The sequence below is a fragment of the Haliotis asinina genome, chromosome 14, assembly GCF_037392515.1.
Source record: "Haliotis asinina isolate JCU_RB_2024 chromosome 14, JCU_Hal_asi_v2, whole genome shotgun sequence".
NCBI lineage: Eukaryota > Metazoa > Mollusca > Gastropoda > Lepetellida > Haliotidae > Haliotis > Haliotis asinina.
In genome coordinates this window covers 42477580-42500457 of record NC_090293.1, presented here as the reverse complement: position 1 = coordinate 42500457, position 22878 = coordinate 42477580, and the positions used below count along the sequence as shown (strand labels likewise).

The following is a 22878-nucleotide window of genomic DNA, read 5'->3' as shown; positions in this document are numbered from 1 at the left end:
TAAACATGCATATACAATAAACAAGGGGTTATTAGATGAAAGAGAATACAATACTTGTATACAAGAGCAAATATGGCGTTGTTACAGTGAATTAAATGGGTAACATATATCGGAGCCAGTGAGTCTAACTGATGTGCAAATAAATGAGCGATAGTATTGTATTATTAGCTATTATAATTTTTTTTTCCATTTGTGGGCATATCTCAAAACGCCCACAGTCAAACTTGTCACAACGACGAATGGCAAGTGAAGATAAAGGAAAATGGAACACCACCTACCTACAAGTTTACAGAGGATGTGCTAATAGATACTCATCTTTTCCTAGAAATTCTCATGAACACTGGTAACCACTTGGTGACTCAGAGTGTTCCGGTTCCGGAGAGAGCATTTCATAACCAGGTCTGCATGTGGACGAAGCCTGAACGAGTACACAGGAATCCACGACCCCATGTTTTTCGTCGCTTCGTGTTTGCTGTTGGTGATCTTCGTCGGCAGGTGCTATGGGGAAGGTTAGTGTTAGACTGGGCGTGTTTTCATGTTACGCATTACTATTAGTGGCGCTAAGGGGTGAACATATTTCACAATGGCGGTCAGATACATTTCAAGGATGACCAGGAAGTACGCCCCCGTCTGTTCAGTGATACACAATACCGTTACCTTTCGCGTTGATGTTTATGCCTCCCTGCCTCGATTGTCCGGATCTATCGAATTAACTACAGAGTCACGCATGGTTCGAGATAAGGAGCTCGACTGTACAGTTGAAATTCATGATGTGAAATATTTCCTATACCTTATGATGTAAATATTGGTGTACCTGAATTTCATGTTATCGATTACAGCTGCCATTTTCATTGTTGCCAGCCTTTTGCTGATGGGAACTAAAATGTACACGTGTGGGAGACACTACTGGCTCCCATCTTCAATGTGTTGGTCCTGCACATACATATTAGGAGTTTTTCAATTATGGTGTTCCTGTTTTATCTGGACGTTAAGAACAGCTTGTAATCAAATCAAACGAAGCCGCAGAATATATAATTTGTATCTCAGCTAACTGAGAGGGTTTTCACCCTTGAATGTGATATCTAACTGACATTAATTTTTAGCGATTGCTAAGATCATTATTATTGTATTTGATATGCTTTAAGAGAAAACACGAATAGATACTAAACAATATCCACTCACACACACATACAGGATACACGGTTTACTCAAGTTCAGTGTCGCAGGGAGTTTGACTCTTCTTGGTTTAGGAAGTCACGATGCTAAGGACCAACACAGCAGTTAAAGCGTTCGCTCGCCACGCCAAAGGTCCGGATTGGATTCCCTGCATGGGTACAACTTGTGAATCCTATTTGTTAAAAGCGGCGTTAAGCGTCACTCACTGACTCGATGCACTTCTACTGCAGTGGGATGCTGCTTCTACCATTTGGGAGATACATTTGGCTCCCCGTCTCAGCCCTCACTGGAGTGAGTGAGTGAGTGATTTCTACGCCGCTTTAGCAATATTCCAGCAACATGACGGCGGGGGACACCGGGAATGGATTTTAACCTCTGGGTTAGTCCATACGGAAACATGCATTTGGGGCAACGGGCTAACGACGATCTTAGCACTCAAACCTGGTAGAGATGAAATACTGGTCATAAACCGACCCACATGGCCTGGGCTTGTGACAAGGATGCTGTTTTATAAATTGTACTGTAGTGCGGCGTCGTCGACAGCCCCGTGTGACCTACATGGTTGAAGATGATATCAGCAGACAACACATTTCCTCCCTCGTCCCTTGTCGTTCTCTAAGGCAGATATTTTCTCGTGGGCACTTGTACGTGCATGCAAATGTAAAGTGTGCACTACAAACAAAAAGTATGGGAACATCTTAAATTTGATATTGATTTATAAATTTGAGCTTGGTGAATTCATTAAATGCAACTTTTTGTGTGTTTAATGGGCACTTTAAACGACATGTTGTAACATGCAGTGAAGCAACCGATTCAATATTACTTGAGTTTGAGTGAAATGAAACATTGTAAAAAACAGCAAAAAACCAATGGTGCTGTAACACACCAGCATCATGATTATCCATGGTGTTGTTTTGTCTTGCTTTGGTTTCAAGATGCGTTTTACGTCTTTGTATATTTACTTTTGAGGTGGTAAAGTTATGTTCGGCCGTCGGAAAACTCCATACCTTAAAAGCATTAATCACTTTAAACACTGACCATTCCCCTTGTCCTCCTGGCAAGCAGAACTTTATTTCGGGTCCTTATATTTATATGTTTCAGATTGTTATGGTCCGGCTGCCGGCTGTAAGCCTTGTGGTCAGTGTTATAGCGGAACGTGCAACAACCAAACTGGACATTGTTTATCAGGATGCAAACCTCACTTCATGCCGCCTTTGTGCAAAGGTGAGTGGTATACGCATTGTCTATGTATAACTGTAGGCGCCATAGTATATGCAAGGATATCGATGACTTCTCTATCTAAAACCGTCCTCTGCTGTGTGAATACATGCAAATAAAATGAAGTAAAGATGCAGATGCAGCGAAGCCGTGGGAAGATAGAGATGCAGTGAAGACTTAGACAGAGAAAGATGCATTGTGGAGTTGGACAGATACAGATACAGTAAAGACATGGACAAATACAGATGCAGTGTAGAGTTTGACAGATTCAGATGCAGTGAGGACGTGAACTGATGCAGATGCAATATAGACTTGGACAGATATAGATGCAATGATCAATTGGATCGGTACAGATGCAGTGAATAGATAGTTTTGGATAGATGTAGTATAAACTTGGGTAGATATAGATGCAGTGAAGACTTGGACAGCTATAGATGTAGTGAAAACTTGGACATATATAGATGCAGTGTAGACTTTGATAGGGGTACAGATGCAATGAAATCTTGGACAGGTGCAGTGACGGCTTGGATAGCTATAGATGATGACGTAAGCCAGTCATTGTCTAAATCTAACTCAGGTAAAAAAAGTTGATTTTTTTATTTTCTAATACTACGCTGAATATATTTTATATGACATTATTCTAGGGCATACCATTATCCAAGAGATTTCAAATGACATATCGCTTCAACTTTCTGCAGTTATTTCACAAACATTATACCCCAATCTGTTGTGATGACTAATATCTCGTTAACCCCATTATCCACATGCATGTATATGAAAAGTTGGACATGGTTTTGCCAATGGATGCTAAAAATAAAATGGAAGCTTTTCAAACTTTGGTCGTCGAGAGTATAGTAAGACTCATTACGCTTTGATAGCCCTCGTAAAGTCACACATTTCAATTTTTGTTCATCATATATACTACCGACAAGAAATAAGGGAACTAATGAAATAATAGCGAATTTGAAACTGCTTTAAATATCCACTAAATCAATTTTAGGCGTCAAGTTCAATATCTGGTGTGTCCACCATGTTGGGCAACACATTCACGGCACCTTGATGGCATGCTGTTAATTAATTTCCGGATGGTTGCCCGTGGTATTGCCCGCCATTCCTCTTGGAGAGCTGCACCAAGCTGGGCCAGGTTGGCGGGTCCTGGGTCCCTGGCGTACACCCTTCGACCAAGAACGTCCCAGAGATGTTCAATTGGGGACAGGTCTGGGGACTTAGAGGGCAAGTCCAATGTCTGGATACCTTCTTGTCGGAGATAAGCGGACACAATTCGGGCCCGATGTGGTCTGGCATTATCATCTTGGAATACAAAATTTCGGCCGATAACTCTAGCCAATGGAGCCACAACAGGACGCAATACTTGGTCAACGTATCGCTGACCAGTCATGGCTCCGTTAATGATGACCAAATCTGATCGTCTGTCATGTGTAATCTCACCCCAAACCATGACACTACCACCTCCATATCGATCATGGTCAAGAATTGCCGCTCTGGCATATCGCTCCCCGCTCCGACGCCAACAACGTTTCCTGCCATCTGTGAATCGTAGGCAAAACCTTGACTCATCAGAGAACATGGTGTAACGTCAGTGATGCTGCCTAGCCCATGCCAATCTTTGGCGCTTATGGTGAGCTGAAAGGGTGACACCCTTAAAAGGCCGTCTTGCTTTCAGACGAGCTTGATAGAGCCGGTTTTTAACGGTTGAGGTTGAAATGCGCCTTCCAGTGAGTGTGCGGAATTCTCTATTGATGGCAGGGGCCGATTTAAACCTATCGCGTAGAGCAATTAACGTAATGAGACGATCCTGTCGTGGTGTCGTTGATTTTGGCCTACCACGCCCAGGTCTCGTTGCAACCCCACCCGTTTGACGGTACTTATCCCACAGGCGTGAAATTACACTTTTTGATTTACCCATCTGCCGGGCAACTTCACATAATGATGTCCCCCTCCTCTATCATCCCCACAATTCTCCATTTTGTTGCTTCACCGAGATACTGCCTCGGAGGCATTTCTGTCAGTAAGTGTCAATCTCTATTGCATTAGTGATTGCGACTTCTCCAGTACATTTACAGGAGTTAACTTCTGTATGCACGTGTAGCACGTGCTGGGCATGTATTATGCGAAATTCCATTGTCATTGGATGTTGCGTTGGGGAGATACGCCACGATAACGGACCCTGTCACAGTCAAAGTCATCTACATTCAATTTCTTGGTTCCCTTATTTTCTGTCGGTAGTATATATATATATCAATGATTCGTGGTATTGTAACAAGCAATGTATTGTTTCAGCACGCAATGCCATTGTAATACAGATGGTCCTACTTAGAGAAAAGTATGCTTGTGAAAAGAGACTGCATGTGGGATCTGGTCGTTAGACTTGCCGGCTTGTCACTCACATGTCATCGTAACCTAGTTGGGTGCAGTTCTTATAATATTGATGTGCACATTTATATGTGACATTCGTTTTCTCATTATTGTATTTCCTTCGTGCTTTCCAACTCATACCGGAAGTACTGGAAGAAAAAGAAGTCATCCCATAGTAGACCGTAGTGAGAGGTGAAGGTAGTTGACAGTGGTGGGACATGAGTGTAGTACACCGTACTGAGGAATCAGAGGTAGTAGACCGTAGTGGTAGATGAACGTAGGTAGTAAGGTAGTAGACGGTAGTGGTGGATGAATGTAGTTGAGTATAGTGAGCGATGAGCGTAGTAAACTGTAATGGGGGATGAAGGTTGTAGAGCGTAGTGGTGGATGAAGGCAGTATACCCTAGTTGGCTACTAACGTAGTAGACGAAAGTGGTGGATGAACGTAGTAGACCGTAGTAGTGGATGAAGGTAGTAGACCGTAGTGGGGGATTAAAGGTAGTAGACAGAAGTGGGGGATGAGCGTAGTAGACCATAGTGAGAGATGTACGTAGTACACGAAAGTGGTGGGTGAGCGTAGTAGACCGTACTGGGGGATTAAAGGTAGCAGACCGTAGTGGCGGATGAACTTAGTAGACCGTACTGGGGGATTAAAGGTAGCAGACCATAGTGGGGGATGAACTTAGTAGACCGTACTGGGGGATTAAAGGTAGCAGACCATAGTGGGGGATGAACTTAGTAGACCGTACTGGGGGATTAAAGGTAGCAGACCATAGTGGGGGATGAACTTAGTAGACCGTACTGGGGGATTAAAGGTAGCAGACCATAGTGGGGGATGAACTTAGTAGACCGAAGTGGGGGATGAGCGTAGTAGACCATAGTGGGGGATGAACTTAGTAGACCGTACTGGGGGATTAAAGGTAGCAGACCATAGTGGGGTATGAACTTAGTAGACCGTACTGGGGGATTAAAGGTAGCAGACCATAGTGGGGGATGAACTTAGTAGACCGTACTGGGGGATGAGCGTATTAGACCGTAGTGGGGGATGAACTTAGTAGACCGAAGTGGGGGATGAGCGTAGTAGACCATAGTGGGGGATGAACTTAGTAGACCGAAGTGGGGGATGAGCGTATTAGACCGTAGTGGGGGATGAACTTAGTAGACCGTAGTGGGGGATGAGCGTATTAGACCGTAGTGGGGGATGAACTTAGTAGACCGAAGTGGGGGATGAGCGTAGTAGACCATAGTGGGGGGATGAACGTAGTAGGCCGTACTGGGGGATTAAAGGTAGCAGACCATAGTGGGGGATGAACTTAGTAGACCGAAGTGGGGGATGAGCGTGTTAGACCGTAGTGGGGGATGAACTTAGTAGACCGTAGTGGGGGATTAAAGGTAGTAACCGTAGTGGGAGATGAACGTAGCAGAATGTAATGAGAGATAAATGTAGTAGACCGTAGTGGGGGATGAACGTAGTAAACCGTAGTGGGGGATTAAAGGTAGTAACCGTAGTGGGAGATGAACGTAGCAGAATGTAATGAGAGATAAATGTAGTAGACCGTAGTGGGGGATAAAGGTAGTAGACCCTACCCTAGTTGGCTACGAACGTAGGAGACTAAAGTGGTGGATGAATGTAGTAGACCATACTTGGGGATGAATGTAGTTGACTGTAGTGGGCTTTGAATGTAGTAGACGGTGTTGGGCTATGAACATAGCAGACCGTAGTGTGAGATGAATGTAGTAGACCGTAGAGGGGGATGCACGTAGTAGACTGCAGTGGGATAGTGAAGGTAGTAGACCGTACTTTTCGATGAACGTCGTAGATCGTAGTTTGAGATGAATGTAGTAGACTATAGTGGTTGACAAACACAGTAAACTGTAGTGTGAGATAAAGGTGGTAGACTTTAATAGGGATGAAGGTAGAAGACTGCAGTGGGGGGATGAGCGTAGTCGACCGTAGTGGGGGATATACATAGTAGACCTTACTGGGAGATGAAGGTAGATGAAGAAGGGAGGGGAGGGGTGGGTGGGTGAACCTAGTAGACTAGGGTGAGGTTCAGATTCAGATTCACTGTGTTCAGTCTTTCTGGCCTACAGAGCAAAACTGCACGTACAGTTTCTACAATTAGATGTGGGCCATGGTGACATTTCTTGCATCGAAAACATGTGTTAAGTAAACTGCAGTAGGTGTCAAAACATCAATATTCTTCGAAGACTTTACGATATTTTTACATATGTTATGTTTGAGATTACACTTTCTTAATGAAGTACAAATCAAATTCTAGCACTTTTTGGGGTTGAGTCCCATGCGGGATTCGAACCCACATCCTCAGAGTCAAGAAAGTGTAATCACAAATATGACATATGTTACGTTTGACCACTGTCTAAAATGACATTGTGTAATCGTAGCTTTCGGTCGTGGGATCCATGCTAACTCAGAGGTGTACAGAAAGTCCTCAGTCCATACTACCAGTTATCGTGGCGGCGGCTGAGCGAGTTGGACTGCTGACTCCGAAGGTTCTGAGTCCGAATCCCGGACTTACAAGAAAAGCCCTGGAATTTGTAATTTACTAAGAAAGTATAATTCCAAATATAATATATGTTACATTTGACCATCTTCTAAAATGGCATTGTGTAATCAAGATTTGTTTATCTCTTGCGGGTGCCGTTATAAATGATTGAATAGGCTAGTTACTTAGTAAAATTTGAATACTTGGTACACACAATTATTCACTGATTTGTTTTCAGTCAAAGGTCTGTTGGACTTGCAGAAATGATTAATTCTAAAATCATGAAAACCAATTCTAAATGTATACTATACCCTATTAAGAATTTATCTTATGGATTCCAGATATAAAACTCCGGTTAAAACAAAGATTTATGAAAAAGAATAGTGCTCAAAATACGGTTTAGTTATGCATGACTGGAAGTGAAAAACGGTGGATTCTAGATATAAAACTCCGGTTAAAACAAAGATTTATGAAAAAGAATAGTGCTCAAAATACGGTTTAGTTATGCATGACTGGAAGTGAAAAACGGTGGTAAATGTATAGCTTTTGTTCTTTTCATTGTTATGTCTTTGTTAGATATACAGCCCTTACGATGTTTAGGGTGATTGTGTAGTAGGTGAGTGGTTAGCACGTTCAGTCATCAACTGAAGATCCGGGTTCTATTTTCCGCATGATTAGAATATTTGAGGCTCACGTCGAGTTTCCTCGATCATGCTGGAGTGATGCTAAAGCTATATTCATTCACTGACTACGATGTTCTATTTCCCCAGAATGTGAAGATGGGTGGTGGAACGAGAGCTGTTCGGCAAGATGTGGAAACTGCAACGGTGTAACAAAGCCATGCAATAAGTCAAATGGCCATTGTGAATCATGTATAAGTGGAAAGCAAATTCCTTTGTGCACAGGTTTGAATTGTTCCTCACACAGATCATACACCCTTCCCGTTACAGATGCAAACATAGATGATACAGATGCAAACATAGATGATACAGATGCAAACACAGATCATACACCCTTCCCGTTACAGATGCAAACACAGATCATACACCCTTCCCGTTACAGATGCAAACACAGGTCATACACCCTTCCCGTTACAGATGCAAACACAGATCATACACCCTTCCCGTTACAGATGCAAACACAGATGATACAGATGCAAACACAGATGATACAGATGCAAACACAGATCATACACCCTTCCCGTTACAGATGCAAACACAGATGATACACCCTTCCCGTTACAGATGCAAACACAGGTCATACACCCTTCCCGTTACAGATGCAAACACAGAGCATACACCCTTCCCGTTACAGATGCAAACACAGATGATACAGATGCAAACACAGATGATACAGATGCAAACACAGATCATACACCCTTCCCGTTACAGATGCAAACACAGATGATACAGATGCAAACACAGATCATACACCCTTCCCGTTACAGATGCAAACACAGATCATACACCCTTCCCGTTACAGATGCAAACACAGATGATACACCCTTCCCGTTACAGATGCAAACACAGATGATACAGATGCAAACACAGATGATACAGATGCAAACACAGATCATACACCCTTCCCGTTACAGATGCAAACACAGATCATACACCCTTCCCGTTACAGGTGCAAACACAGATCATACACCCTTCCCGTTACAGATGCAAACACAGATCATACACCCTTCCCGTTACAGATGCAAACACAGATGATACAGATGCAAACACAGATGATACAGATGCAAACACAGATCATACACCCTTCCCGTTACAGATGGAAACACAGATCATACACCCTTCCCGTTACAGATGCAAACACAGATCATACACCCTTCCCGTTACAGATGCAAACACAGATCATACACCCTTCCCGTTACAGATGCAAACACAGATCATACACCCTTCCCGTTACAGATGCAAACACAGATGATACAGATGCAAACACAGATGATACAGATGCAAACACAGATGATACAGATGCAAACACAGATCATACACCCTTCCCGTTACAGATGCAAACACAGATCATACACCCTTCCCGTTACAGATGCAAACACAGATGATACAGATGCAAACATAGATGATACAGATGCAAACACAGATCATACACCCTTCCCGTTACAGATGCAAACACAGATCATACACCCTTCCCGTTACAGATGCAAACACAGGTCATACACCCTTCCCGTTACAGATGCAAACACAGATCATACACCCTTCCCGTTACAGATGCAAACACAGATCATACACCCTTCCCGTTACAGATGCAAACACAGATCATACACCCTTCCCGTTACAGATGCAAACACAGATGATACAGATGCAAACACAGATCATACACCCTTCCCGTTACAGATGCAAACACAGATCATACACCATTCCCGTTACAGATGCAAACACAGATGATACAGATGCAAACACAGGTCATACACCCTTCCCGTTACAGATGCAAACACAGAGCATACACCCTTCCCGTTACAGATGCAAACACAGATCATACACCCTTCCCGTTACAGATGCAAACACAGATCATACACCCTTCCCGTTACAGATGGAAACACAGATGATACAGATGCAAACACAGATGATACAGATGCAAACACAGATGATACACCCTTCCCGTTACAGATGCAAACACAGATGATACAGATGCAAACACAGATCATACACCCTTCCCGTTACAGATGCAAACACAGATCATACACCCTTCCCGTTATAGATGCAAACACAGATGATACAGATGCAAACATAGATGATACAGATGCAAACACAGATCATACACCCTTCCCGTTACAGATGCAAACACAGATGATACACCCTTCCCATTACAGATGCAAACACAGGTCATACACCCTTCCCGTTACAGATGCAAACACAGAGCATACACCCTTCCCGTTACAGATGCAAACACAGATCATACACCCTTCCCGTTACAGATGCAAACACAGATGATACAGATGCAAACACAGATGATACAGATGCAAACACAGATCATACACCCTTCCCGTTACAGATGCAAACACAGATGATACACCCTTCCCGTTACAGATGCAAACACAGATGATACAGATGCAAACACAGATGATACAGATGCAAACACAGATGATACAGATGCAAACACAGGTCATACACCCTTCCCGTTACAGATGCAAACACAGAGCATACACCCTTCCCGTTACAGACGTAAACACATTTCATCATCCCGGCACAATACATCATAATTGCTTGTGGGGTGAAACATTTTGTGCCGGTGTCATCTCAAATTGTGTATTTTTACTTTAAATTCTTAACTGTCTCAAAGACACAAGGACTATAGGAATGCAATCTCCATCTTCTGATGCACGATGCACACACATGCACACACACAGAGACGTATACATGTGCATGCATGAATAAAGGAAGTAAATTGTTTGCATTGGCGTCCTTATCTCAGATGATTGCCAAGGAGGCTACTACGGCCCAAACTGTAAGATCCCCTGCGGCAAGTGCAAGACTTCCAAGTCAAGTCAAACCTGCGATGCAGTTACCGGAAGGTGCCCTGGTGCACTTTGTCTTGATGGTTTTATAGGTAGCAACTGCAAAATAAGTAAGTATATATCTCCTTAAGATCAGGAGTAATTACGATCCTTATGCGTAATAGGATCCGCTAATCAAACAAGATTCGTAGTTTGAATCCATTATGTTAACTTAGTGTTTCCTCCATACCACGAAAAGGGCAGGGCGAAGTTTCTACAGAAAAGGGCACCCTAGTTTGAAAAGGGCACAAACCACAATAAAAACCAGAACCAAATGACCAGATTGAGCCTCGTTTATTATATTGTGGCTGTCGGTGTTTAGGCTGATCATAGGATGCTTGTAACAGTTGCTGACTTTCAGTCTGATCCTGTGCTCTGTCACAACTAGCAAGTACCGGGCAGGGTGCATCAAACAGGGACAGGGCGCCAGAAAAAAGGACAGGGTGCCAGAAGAAAAAGGCAGGGCGCAGCGCCCTTCTAAAACGCTCTGGAGGAAACACTATAACTTCATGGGTTGGAACGCATGGTGAGGAGGGAGGGAGGATATAGCTGAAGAGCGAAAGCGAAAAAGTAGCGAGAGAGGGTAAAGAAGGGAAAACAGAGACAGAAAGAGAGTGAGACTGGCTTTAAATCTATGTAATTATGGTTGCCCATCATTATTGTGTAATAGGGAAACGTGAAGTGCGATTATATTCGATGACACATTTTGTGTAACAGTATAACACTCACTACATACACACCAACCAATGAATCCACCAGATATCAAATAATCTGTATATTATCAGAGTGTCCCAAGGGAACTGCTGGGCCAAACTGCGTCCACCTGTTACGGAACTGCACGGACAGTGAATGTAGCGCCGAGGGGAACAGTACAAACATGCGAAAGTGCGAAAATGGTACGCATAAAAATCCTTACTACAGCACTCAATATAATTCAGTTGCATCGCGGTTACTCCTGAGCAAGGAACCATGGAAATCTACTGATGAAACGTTTAGCGTTATGTAGCATTATGTAATACATGTATAAGACTCTCTAATTTATGGCTCGGTTGGGATCATGATGGTTTTAACGGATGATCACAAATTTAAACAAAAAAAAAACACAGGCTGTAATACGTCCATGTTCTCACTTTAAAGAGCTTTGTATTTTCTATTTTCAGGGGGCCACATGATGTTCAAAGAGTATGTGATAGGTAAGCACTCAGTATCTAATAGGAGTGTAACGAGTCTCCGATAACAATTAAACGATGGCAGAAACGAAATACTTTCGATTCCCTGATAGATATCGATAGCTTTGTAATTATAGTCTGTTAGCAGTGAAAACGTATCGATGAATAGAACTTTAAACAAAAAAAACAAATAAAGTGAAATTAAGATTGCTAATCCCCATATTTCACCTTGCTAGGTGGAAATTTAATTCTCAGCAACAAGCGATCATAGATTAAAATCGTTATTGTTGGTTTGCATTACAGAGGGGTAAGAACAGTAGTTGGAACAGTGAAACAAATGCACGAGCGATATGTGAACATTAACCAACTCTACTTGTTCACGGTGTTCCATTTAATGAGCGTACCCCCTTGTAAAACAAACAAAATCTTATTTTTACTTCATTCGATTTACGTTTTTGTTTAACGTGAAATTTATCGGTATGTTTTCCCTGCAAAGACACTATAACTTCTGTTGATAAATACACAGGGCAAAATACAGGAAGTACCTGATTCGTTCAACATGATTTAGAGTTATCGGCCCCTGTTACCTCTTAAACATGCTTGATCTAGTTTTCAAGTTACTTGTCAGTTATTAAAGAGACTGGAACTACTTCAGAGAGAGATAGATAGACAGAGAGAGAGAAAGAGAGAGAAAGAGAGAGAGAAAGAGAGAGAGAGAGAGAGAGAAAACCTATTGCAATAGTTGGTCGCAATAGGCTATCGCTATGTTTGTTTCCCCTCAATAGTCATCCCTACTATTTATACCAAACCCAGACCCATGAAGGTCCCGGACAGAATATGCCTTCCGCAACCCATGCTTGTTGTAAGAGGCGACTAACGGGATCGGGTGGTCAGACTCCCTGACTTGGTTGACACATGGTATCGGTTCCCAATTGCGCAGATCGATGCTCACGTTGTTGATCACTAAATTGTCTGGTCCAGACTCGATTATTTACAGACCGCCGCCATATAGCTGGAATATTGCTGAGTGTGGCGTAAAACTAAACTCACTCACTCGCTCACTCACTCACTTATACCAAACCCAGGTTATTTCCACTCAGCGTTGTCCTTAACCTTTTCCCCAAAGTTGCAAGTTCTTCAGTTGTTCAGTGCTTCTGCGTTACTGTTGTTTCATGTGACTGACCACTTTCATTTTTCTCAGGTCACGTGGCGACAGTGTTCTTACATTTAACGCCGCTACACTGTTGGCAGTTTGGCAATACTGTTTTTGCATTTCGCCTCGGGGTGTTGTTGTTTGAGACGTTGCTCGGCAAAACTGCTGTTCTAGGTTTCTCGGCAACAATGTCTGCAAGAAGTGTGTTCAGCAGCATTGTTGTTTTAGACGACTCACAACATGAAGTTTCAGGAGGCTCGGTGACATAATGTCTCCGGTGTGTCAGTGCCATTGTTGTTGTAGATGGCTCACAAGATAATGTCGCCTGTGTATCAGTACGTTTGTTCTTGTAGATAACTAAGAACACAATGTCTCCGGTGTGTCAGTACCATTGTTGTTGTAGACGGCTGACAGCATAATGTCTCCGGTGTATCAGTACCACTGTTGTTCTAGATGGCTCACAAGATAATGTCGCCTGTGTATCAGTACCATTGTTTTTTGTAGATAGCTCACAACATAATGTTTCCGATGCATCAGTACCATTGTTGTTGTAGATGTCTCACAACATAATGTTTCCTGTGTATCACCAACGTTGTTCTTATAGATGGTTTGCAAGACAATGTCTCCGTGGTATCAGTACCATTCTTGTGGTAGAAGGCTAACAGCATAATGTCTCCGGTCTATCAGTAACATTGCTGTTGTAGATGCCTCACAACATAATATCTAGAGTGTATCAGTACCATTGCTGTTGTAGATCCCTCACAAGATAATGTCTCCGGTGTATCAGTACCATTCTTGTGGTAGATAATTCACAACATAATGTCACCCCGTTGTATCAGTACCATTCTTGTGGTAGAAGGCTAACAGCATGTCTCCGGTGCATCAGTAACATTGCTGTTGTAGATGCCTCACAACATAATATCTAGGGTGTATCAGTACCGTTGTTGTTGTAGATGGCTCACAAAATAACATCTCCGGTGTATCAGTATCTTTGTTGATGTAGATAGATCAGAACATAATGTCTCCTCTGCATCAGTACCATTGTTGTTGTAGATGGCTCACAACATAATGTCTCCGGTGTATAAGTACCGTTGTTGTTATAGATGGCTCGCAAGATAATGTTTCCTGTGTATCAGTACCGCTGTTTTTCTAGATAGCCCACAACATAATCTTTCCGATGTATCCGTACCATTGTTGTTGTAGATGGCTCACAACATAATGTTTCCTGTGTATCAGCACCGTTGTTGTTATAGATGGCTTGGAAGATAATGTCTCCGTGGTATCAGTACCATTCTTGTGGTAGAAGGCTAACAGCATCATATTTCGGGTGTATCAATACCATTGTTTTTGTAGATGGCTCACAACATAATATCTCCGGTGTATCAGTAACATTGCTGTTGTAGATGCCTCACAACATAATATCTAGGGTGTATCGGTACCATTGCTGTTGTAGATCCCTCACAACATAATGTCTCCGGAGTATCAGTACCATTGTTGTTGTAGATACCTCACAACATAATATTTCCTGTATATCAGTACCATTGTTGTTGTAGATGTCTCACAACAAAATGTTTCCTCTGTATCAGTACCATTGGTGTTGTAGATGTCTCACAACATAATGTCTCCGGTATATCAGTTCCATTGTTACTGTAGATGTCTCACAACATAATGTCTCCGGTGTATCAGTACCATTCTTGTGGTAGATAACGCACAACATAATGTCTCCCCGTTGTATCGGCACCATTGTTGTGGTAGAAGGCAAACAGCATAATGTTTCCTGTGTATCAGCACCGTTGTTGTTATAGATGGCTTGCAAGATAATGTTTCCGCGGTGTCAGTAGCATTCTTGTGGTAGAAGGCTAACAGCATAATATCTCCGGTGTATCAGTAACATTGCTGTTGTAGATGCCTCACAACATAACATCTAGGGTGTTTCAGTACCACTGTTGTTGTAGATGGCTCACAAAATAACATCTCCGCTTTATCAGTATCTTTGTTGATGTAGATAGATCAGAACATAATGTCTCCTCTGCATCAGTACCATTGTTGTTGTAGATGACTCACAAAATAACATGTCCGGTTTATCAATATCATTGTTATTGTAGATGGCTCATAACATAATGTCTCCGGTGTATAAATACCATTGTTGTTATAGATGGCTCGCAAGATAATATTTACGGTGTATCAGTACCATTGTTCTTGTAGATAGCTCACAACATAATGTCTCCAGTGTATCAGTACCATTGTTGTTGTAGATGCCTCACAACATAATGTTTCCTGTGTATCAGTACCATTGTTGTTGTAGATGTCTCACAACATAATGTATCCGGTGTATCAGTTCCATTGTTTCTATAGATGTCTCACAACATAATGGTTCCGGTGTATCAGTACCATTGTTGTTGTAGATGACTGACAACGTAATGTCTCAGATGTATCAGCACCATTGTTGTTGTAGATGCCTCACAACATAATGTTTCCGGTGTATCAATACCGCTGTTTTTGTAGATAGCTCACAACATAATGTTTCCGATGTATCCGTACCATTCTTGTGGTAGATGGCTCACAACAAAATGTTTCCTGTGTATCAGCACCGTTGTTGTTATAGATGGCTTGCAAAATAATGTCTCCGTGGTATCAGTACTATTCTTGTGGTAGAAGGCTAACAGCATCATGTTTCGGATGTATCAATACCATTGCTGTTGTAAATGCCTCACAACATAATATCTAGGGTGTACCAGTACCATCGTTGTTGTAGATGTCTCACAACATAATATCTCCGGTGTGTCAGTACCATTTTTGCCGTAGATGCCTCACAACATAATGTTTCCTGTGTATCAGTTCCATTGTTACTGAAGATGTCTCACAACATAATGTTTCCTGTGTACCAGTACCATTGTTGTTGTAGATGACTGACAACATAATGCTTCCGATGTATCAGTACCATTGTTGTTGTAGATGTCTCACACCATAATGTTTCCTGTGTATCAGCACCGTTGTTGTTATAGATGGCTTGGAAGACAATGTCTCCGTGGTATCAGTACCATTCTCGTGGTAGAAGGCTAACAGCATAATGTCTCCGGTGTATCAGTAACATTGCTGTTGTAGATGCCTCACAACATAATATCTAGGGTGTATCAGTACCATTGCTGTTGTAGATCCCTCACAAGATAATGTCTCCGGTGTATCAGTACCATTCTTGTGGTACATAACTCACAACATAATGTCTCCCCGTTGTATCAGTACCATTGTTGTGGTAGAAGGCTAACAGCATAATGTTTCCTGTGTATCAGCACCGTTGTTGTTATAGATGGCTTGCAAGATAATGTCTCCGTGGTGTCAGTAGCATTCTTGTGGTAGAAGGCTAACAGCATAATATCTCCGGTGTATCAGTAACATTGCTGTTGTAGATGCCTCACAACATAATATCTAGGGTGTATCAGTACCATTGTTGTTGTAGATGACTCACAAATAACATCTCCGCTTTATCAGTATCTTTGTTGATGTAGATAGATCAGAACATAATGTCTCCTCTGCATCAGTACCATTGTTGTTGTAGATGACTCACAAAATAACATCTCCGGTTTATCAACATCATTCTTATTGTAGATGGCTCACAACATAATGTCTCCGGTGTATAAGTACCATTGTTGTTATAGATGGCTCGCAAGATACTGTTTACGGTGTATCAGTACCATTCTTCTTGTAGATAGCTCAAAACATAATATCTCCAGTGTATCAATACCATTGTTGTTGTAGATGTCTCACAGTGAGTGAGTGAGTGAGTGAGTTTAGTTTTACATCGCACTTAGCAATATTCCAGCTATATGGCGACGGTCTGTAAATAATCGAGTCTGGACCAGACAATCCAGTGATCAACAACATGAGCATCGATCTGCGCAATTGGGAACCGATGACATGTGTCAACCAAGTCAGCTAGTCTGACCACCCGATCCCGTTAGTCGCCTCTTACGACTAGCATAGTCACCTTTTATGGGAAGCATGGGTTGCTGAAGGCCTATTCTACCCCGGGACCTTCACGGGTAGATGTCTCACAACACAATGTTTCCTGTGTATCAGTACCACTGTTGTTGTAGATGTGTCACAACATAATGTCTCCGGTGTATCAGTTCCATTGTTACTGTAGATGTCTCACAACATAATGTTTCCGGTGTATCAGTACCATTGTTGTTGTAGATGACTGACAACATAATGTCTCAGATGTATCAGTACCATTGTTGTTGTAGATGCCTCACAACATAATGTTTCCTGTGTATTAGTACCGCTGTTTTTGTAGATAGCTCACAACATAATGTTTCCGATGTATCAGTACCATTGTTGCGGTAGATGGCTCACAACATAATGTTTCCTGTGTATCAGCACCGTTCTTGTTATAGATGGCTTGGAAGATAATGTCTCCGTGGTATCAGTATCATTCTTGTGGTAGAAGGCCAACAGCATCATGTTTCACGTGTATCAATACCATTGTTTTTGTAGATGGCTCACAACATAATGTTTACGGTGTATCAGTACCATTGTTGTTGTAGATGCCTCACAACATAATGGCTCCTGTGTATCAGTTCCATTGTTACTGTAGATGTCTCACAACATAATGTTTCCTGTGTACCAGTACCATTGTTGTTGTCGATGACTGACAACATAATGTTTCCTGTGTATCAGTACCATTTTTTGCCGTAGATGCCTCACAACATAATGTTTCCGATGTATCAGTTCCATTGTTACTTTGGATGTCTCACAACATAATGTTTCCGGTGTAGCAGTACCATTGTTGTTGTAGATAACTGACAACATAATGTCTCCGATGTATCAGTACCATTGTTGTTGTAGATGCCTCACAACATAATGTTTCCTGTGTATCAGTACCATTGTTTTTGTAGATAGCTCACAACATAATGTTTCCGATGTATCAGTACCATTGTTTTTGTAGATGCCTCACAACATAATGTTTCCTGTGCATCAGCACCGTTGTTGTTATAGATGGCTTGGAAGATAATGTCTTCGTGGTATCAGTATAATTCTTGTGGTAGAAGGCCAACAGCATCATGTTTCACGTGTATCAATACCATTGTTTTTGTAGATGGCTCACAACATAATGTTTACGGTGTATCAGTACCATTGTTGTTGTAGATGCCTCACAACATAATGGCTCCTGTGTATCAGTTCCATTGTTACTGTAGATGTCTCACAACATAATGTTTCCGGTGTACCAGTACCATTGTTGTTGTCGATGACTGACAACATAATGTCTCCGATATATCAGTACCATTGTTGTTGTAGATACCTCACAACATAATGTTTCCTGTGTATCAGTACCATTGCTGTTGTAGATGTCTCACAACATAATGTCTCCTGTGTAGCAGTACCATTTTTTGCCGTAGATGCCTCACAACATAATGTTTCCGATGTATCAGTTCCATTGTTACTTTGGATGTCTCACAACATAATGTTTCCGGTGTATCAGTACCATTCTTGTGGTAGATAACTTACAACATAATGTCTCCGTTGTATCAGTACCATTGTTGTGGTAGAAGGCTAACAGCATAATGTTTCCGGTGTATCAGTACCATTGTTGTTGTAGATGCCTCACAACATAATGTTTCGGATGTATCAGTACCACTGTTTTTGTAGATGGCTCACAACATAATGTCTTCAGTGTATCAGTAACATTGTTGTTGTAGATAGCTCACAACATAATTTTTCCTGTGTGTCAGTACCATTGTTGTTGTAGATGGTTCACAACATAATGTTTCCGGTGTATCAGTACCGTTGTTTTTGTAGATAGCTCACAACATAGTGTTTCCTGTGTATCAGTACCATTGTTGTTTTAGATGGTTCACAACATACTGTTTCCCGTGGCTATCAACATGTGACTCAGCTGTATCAGTTGTTGTTTTGGTGTGTGTGCAGTGTTGATGTACAGGGCGCGGGCCGACGCTGGTGATTTCGCTGAGCAATATAACTGGCTCAGGTGGACTGGTAATATTTTTGTTAATTCCGTCGACCTGATTTCTTCAAGCATGTGAGCATTGTTGCTGTTTCAGGTGGCTCTGTCGGTTGTTGTGCACTGATTTTGATCCTCGGTGTGATTGCCCTTGTGGTCCGTGCCTGTCGAAAGCACAGGTGAGGTATTTCCATTGTTGACTATCAATAGTATTAACTTTCAAGCCCCAAGGAAATACTATACCACTGCTAAATGGTTGCTATATCAGGGACTTGAGCAGCTGTCACAGGCAAGTGTAACTGAAACATTGCTGACTACAACCTGCTGTAAATGACACGTTTAAGTGTGACGTTGCTGACTAACACCTGTTGTAAATGACACGTTTAAGTGTGACGTTGCTGACTAACGCCTGTTGTAAATGACACGTTTAAGTGTGACGTTGCTGACTAACGCCTGTTGTAAATGACACGTTTAAGTGTGACGTTGCTGACTAACGCCTGTTGTAAATGACACGTTTAAGTGTGACGTTGCTGACTAACGCCTGTTGTAAATGACACGTTTAAGTGTGACGTTGCTGACTAACGCCTGTTGTAACAGGCACGGGTAGCTATGACATTGCTTCATGAGGATACTATGTGTGAAGCCCATTTCTGGTGTCCCCCGCCATTATATTGCTGGAATATTGCTAAAAGCAGTCTCACTCACTAACTCACTTCGACTTTCAGAAGAAGGAAACACGCGCTGCTAACGATGCATCACATTCAGAAAAAGCTCTCTGATCAGGCCCGCTTCGTACAAGTTGACCCGGACACTGACCTTGACACGGCCTCGACCTGTCCAACCAGCCCGGAAACAGATCCTTCACAGACTCACGTCAAGTCAGTCTACATTATTGCTTCCATAACAGTGTTTCATAACTCGACTGAACGTCAAACTGTACGATTTCCTTCACTGCCAGTGAAACATAACCACATCCCGTTCCACAACTACACTACCGGACAAAAGAATATATATACCCATGATACATGATAGAGAGATGTGTAACAAACAAGACATAAGTATTCCATCTAAAGGTGTGTGAGACGGGTATCATCTCTGTATGGGTGGTGGGGTAGCCTAGTGGCTAACACGCCCACTCGTCACGCATAAAACCTGGGTTCCAAATGTGTGAAGCCCATATTCTGGTATTCGCGACGTGATATTGCTGAAATATTGCCAACAGCGGCGTAAAATTGTACTCACTCTCATCTTTGTATCTGGGCCTTCAGTTTGCATGAATTGACCTATATTTCGCAGGAGACAGCCACTATGTCCGTTAATACTCATTTAACTACATTTCAGGATACGCTCCAACACATGTCCAGATGTAACGCAAACCGTCGACACTTCCTCGTCGGGAGATGTAAAGTTACCCGTCACGGAGACGAAAAGTTACCCTGGACCAAGCTCGCCAGTAATACCAATTTCCCGACTGCCACCTCCCCCGATTATACCCGTACAAGAGCCCCTTCCCCTGATCACCTCAAATGACACCAGGGTGTCCCGTGCTTCGACCAACAGTAACTATGTGACTGCAGTCAGAAGTCCCTCCTTCGACCCCGACTATGAAATTACGTTTACCCGTAACAGCTACATCCCGCCTGGGTGCTCGCAAGCTTCTGAGAAAGAACCTGTATATGTTAATGAGCGGGAAATCATGAGGGTTCGAAACATGACGAAAATATTTGAATCGCAAGATGAAAAGTGATGAATGATTGGCTCCATATGAAATGGCGCTATGTTGGCGTTGAAGAAATGTTCAAAGGCGGCGTGACATCAAATTCACACGAGACGTTAGATCTACACTTATACATTCATCCAGTCAAGGGGAAAGGAAACAGTTGCGCGAAACATGCACCTCAGCACATTCTCAGCGTTTCACGGGACTGATCGACCTTTAAACCAAATGTGTATAATAGACAGTCACTATACTTTTGAATCTCGATCCAAGCGGGTCCTCTGGTGACTTCTCCAGCATGGACCACGTTCACTGTGACATGAAAGTTAAGCCATCTCAGTTTATACAGACTCACAACAGTGACAATTGTACAAAATCACTCCAAACACCGTGGATTTGTAGGGGCTTGGAACTCATGTCTGATTTAGCTGTGGCAGACGGAAAACAGAGTGTTTGAGCCATCGTTGTGGCCAGGACCCAGGAATATATGGGATAGAATAGCTGTTCAGTAGCCCATGCTTGCCATAAAAGGCGACTATACTTGTCATAAGAGGCGATCGGTTCAGGTGGTCAGGCTCACTGACTTTGTTGACACGTCATCGCTTCCCAATTGCGCTGATCGATGCGCGTGCTGTTGATCACTGGATTGTCTGGTCCAGACTCGATTACTTACAGATCGCCGCCACATATCTGGAATATTGCTGAGTGCGGCGTAAATCTAAACTCAATCATAACGGTTGTACATATATCATTCTCTCTCTCTCTCTCTCTCACTCACTCTCTCTCTCACTCTCTCTCACTCTCTCTCTCTCACTCTCTCTCACTCTCTCTCTCTCATTCTCTCTCTCTCACTCTCTCTCACTCTCTCTCTCATTCTCTCTCTCTCACTCTCTCTCTCTCATTCTCTCTCTCTCACTCTCTCTCACTCTCTCTCTCTCATTCTCTCTCTCTCACTCTCTCTCATTCTCTCTCTCTCACTCTCTCTCTCTCTCTCTCTGATTATCTACTCAAAGTTACTGTCGTTTACATTGATTTTACGCACGCTTCAGTTATTATTATGTTGGTTCATTGAATGATCATCTACATTGTAATTACCCATCACTGACGGCATATATGTTAGAGAAAACACTTCTCCTCGGCTTTAGTAGACAATGTAAAACCATCGGAGTCCCCCTCCCGTTTTACATTGTCTACCAAAACGTCGGAGGGGTGTTATATCCTATAGTGATTTCCAAGCAACGCGTATGTTACCCAGTGAACGGTGGTTTTGTATTTACCAAACGTTCCGGTCTTCTTTGTTACGTGTCAGAGTTCATTACAGAATGAGTTAACTTGTTTGTAGCTCGCACATGTGTTCGATGAAGCTGCCTGGGCAGAATACGTACCAACTACTCGTACTCGACATAATACGTACCTAAATGTAGCATGCGTGCGTATCTACCATGTAGATTCCTGAGCAGAATATGCACCAGGAAGCCATTCAGTGTCTACCATTAAAATCCCCTGAAGAACATGTACCTATAAACCCTTACCTCTCTACCATGTAGATACACGATCAGAATATGCACCATGAAGCCAGGCAGTATCTACAATGAGAATGACGGGACGAATACGTACCTGTGAGCCCTTATCTGTCTACCATGTAGATACATGGGCAGAATACGCAACTGGAAGCCACTCAGTGAATCCCGGGAAGAATACGTACCTATAAGCCCTTACCTATCTACCATGTAGACATATGGGCAGAATACTAGTACTTACCTGGAAGCCAGTCAGTACCTACTATGGGAAGCCAGTCAGTATCTACTATGAGAATCCCGGGAACAATACCTGTCTACCCGTACATCCCCCCCATGCAATTTCCTGGGCAGAATAGGTACACTTTAGTTCAGGAGCGTCGCCATGAGAGAGATATGCCCAAAACACACTTAATTCCCCATTCGTGTCTCGATTTTTAGGGCAGAATGCATACCTTGCAGCTCACGAGTGTATGCCACAGAGAAGCCGGGGTAGAATAAGCGTGAACACCAGGGACCCGGAGGGGAGGACATGATAAAGCATCCGATACATTTGTTTTCTTTTGACA

General features: G+C 42.5%; 1 protein-coding gene across 1 annotated transcript; it reads left to right on the top strand.

Annotated features, from left to right (window-relative positions):
* The first annotated feature begins 422 nt into the window (after positions 1 to 422).
* LOC137261476 (scavenger receptor class F member 2-like) lies at positions 423 to 22297 on the top strand. The gene is made up of 9 exons (XM_067799230.1): positions 423 to 509; positions 2278 to 2400; positions 8048 to 8182; positions 10713 to 10865; positions 11580 to 11690; positions 11955 to 11987; positions 19176 to 19254; positions 19801 to 19953; positions 20417 to 22297. The coding sequence occupies exons 1-9, from the start codon at positions 449 to 451 to the stop codon at positions 20820 to 20822; spliced, it is 1254 nt and encodes a 417-aa protein (XP_067655331.1). The 5' UTR covers positions 423 to 448; the 3' UTR covers positions 20823 to 22297.
* The last annotated feature ends 581 nt before the right edge of the window (positions 22298 to 22878 follow it).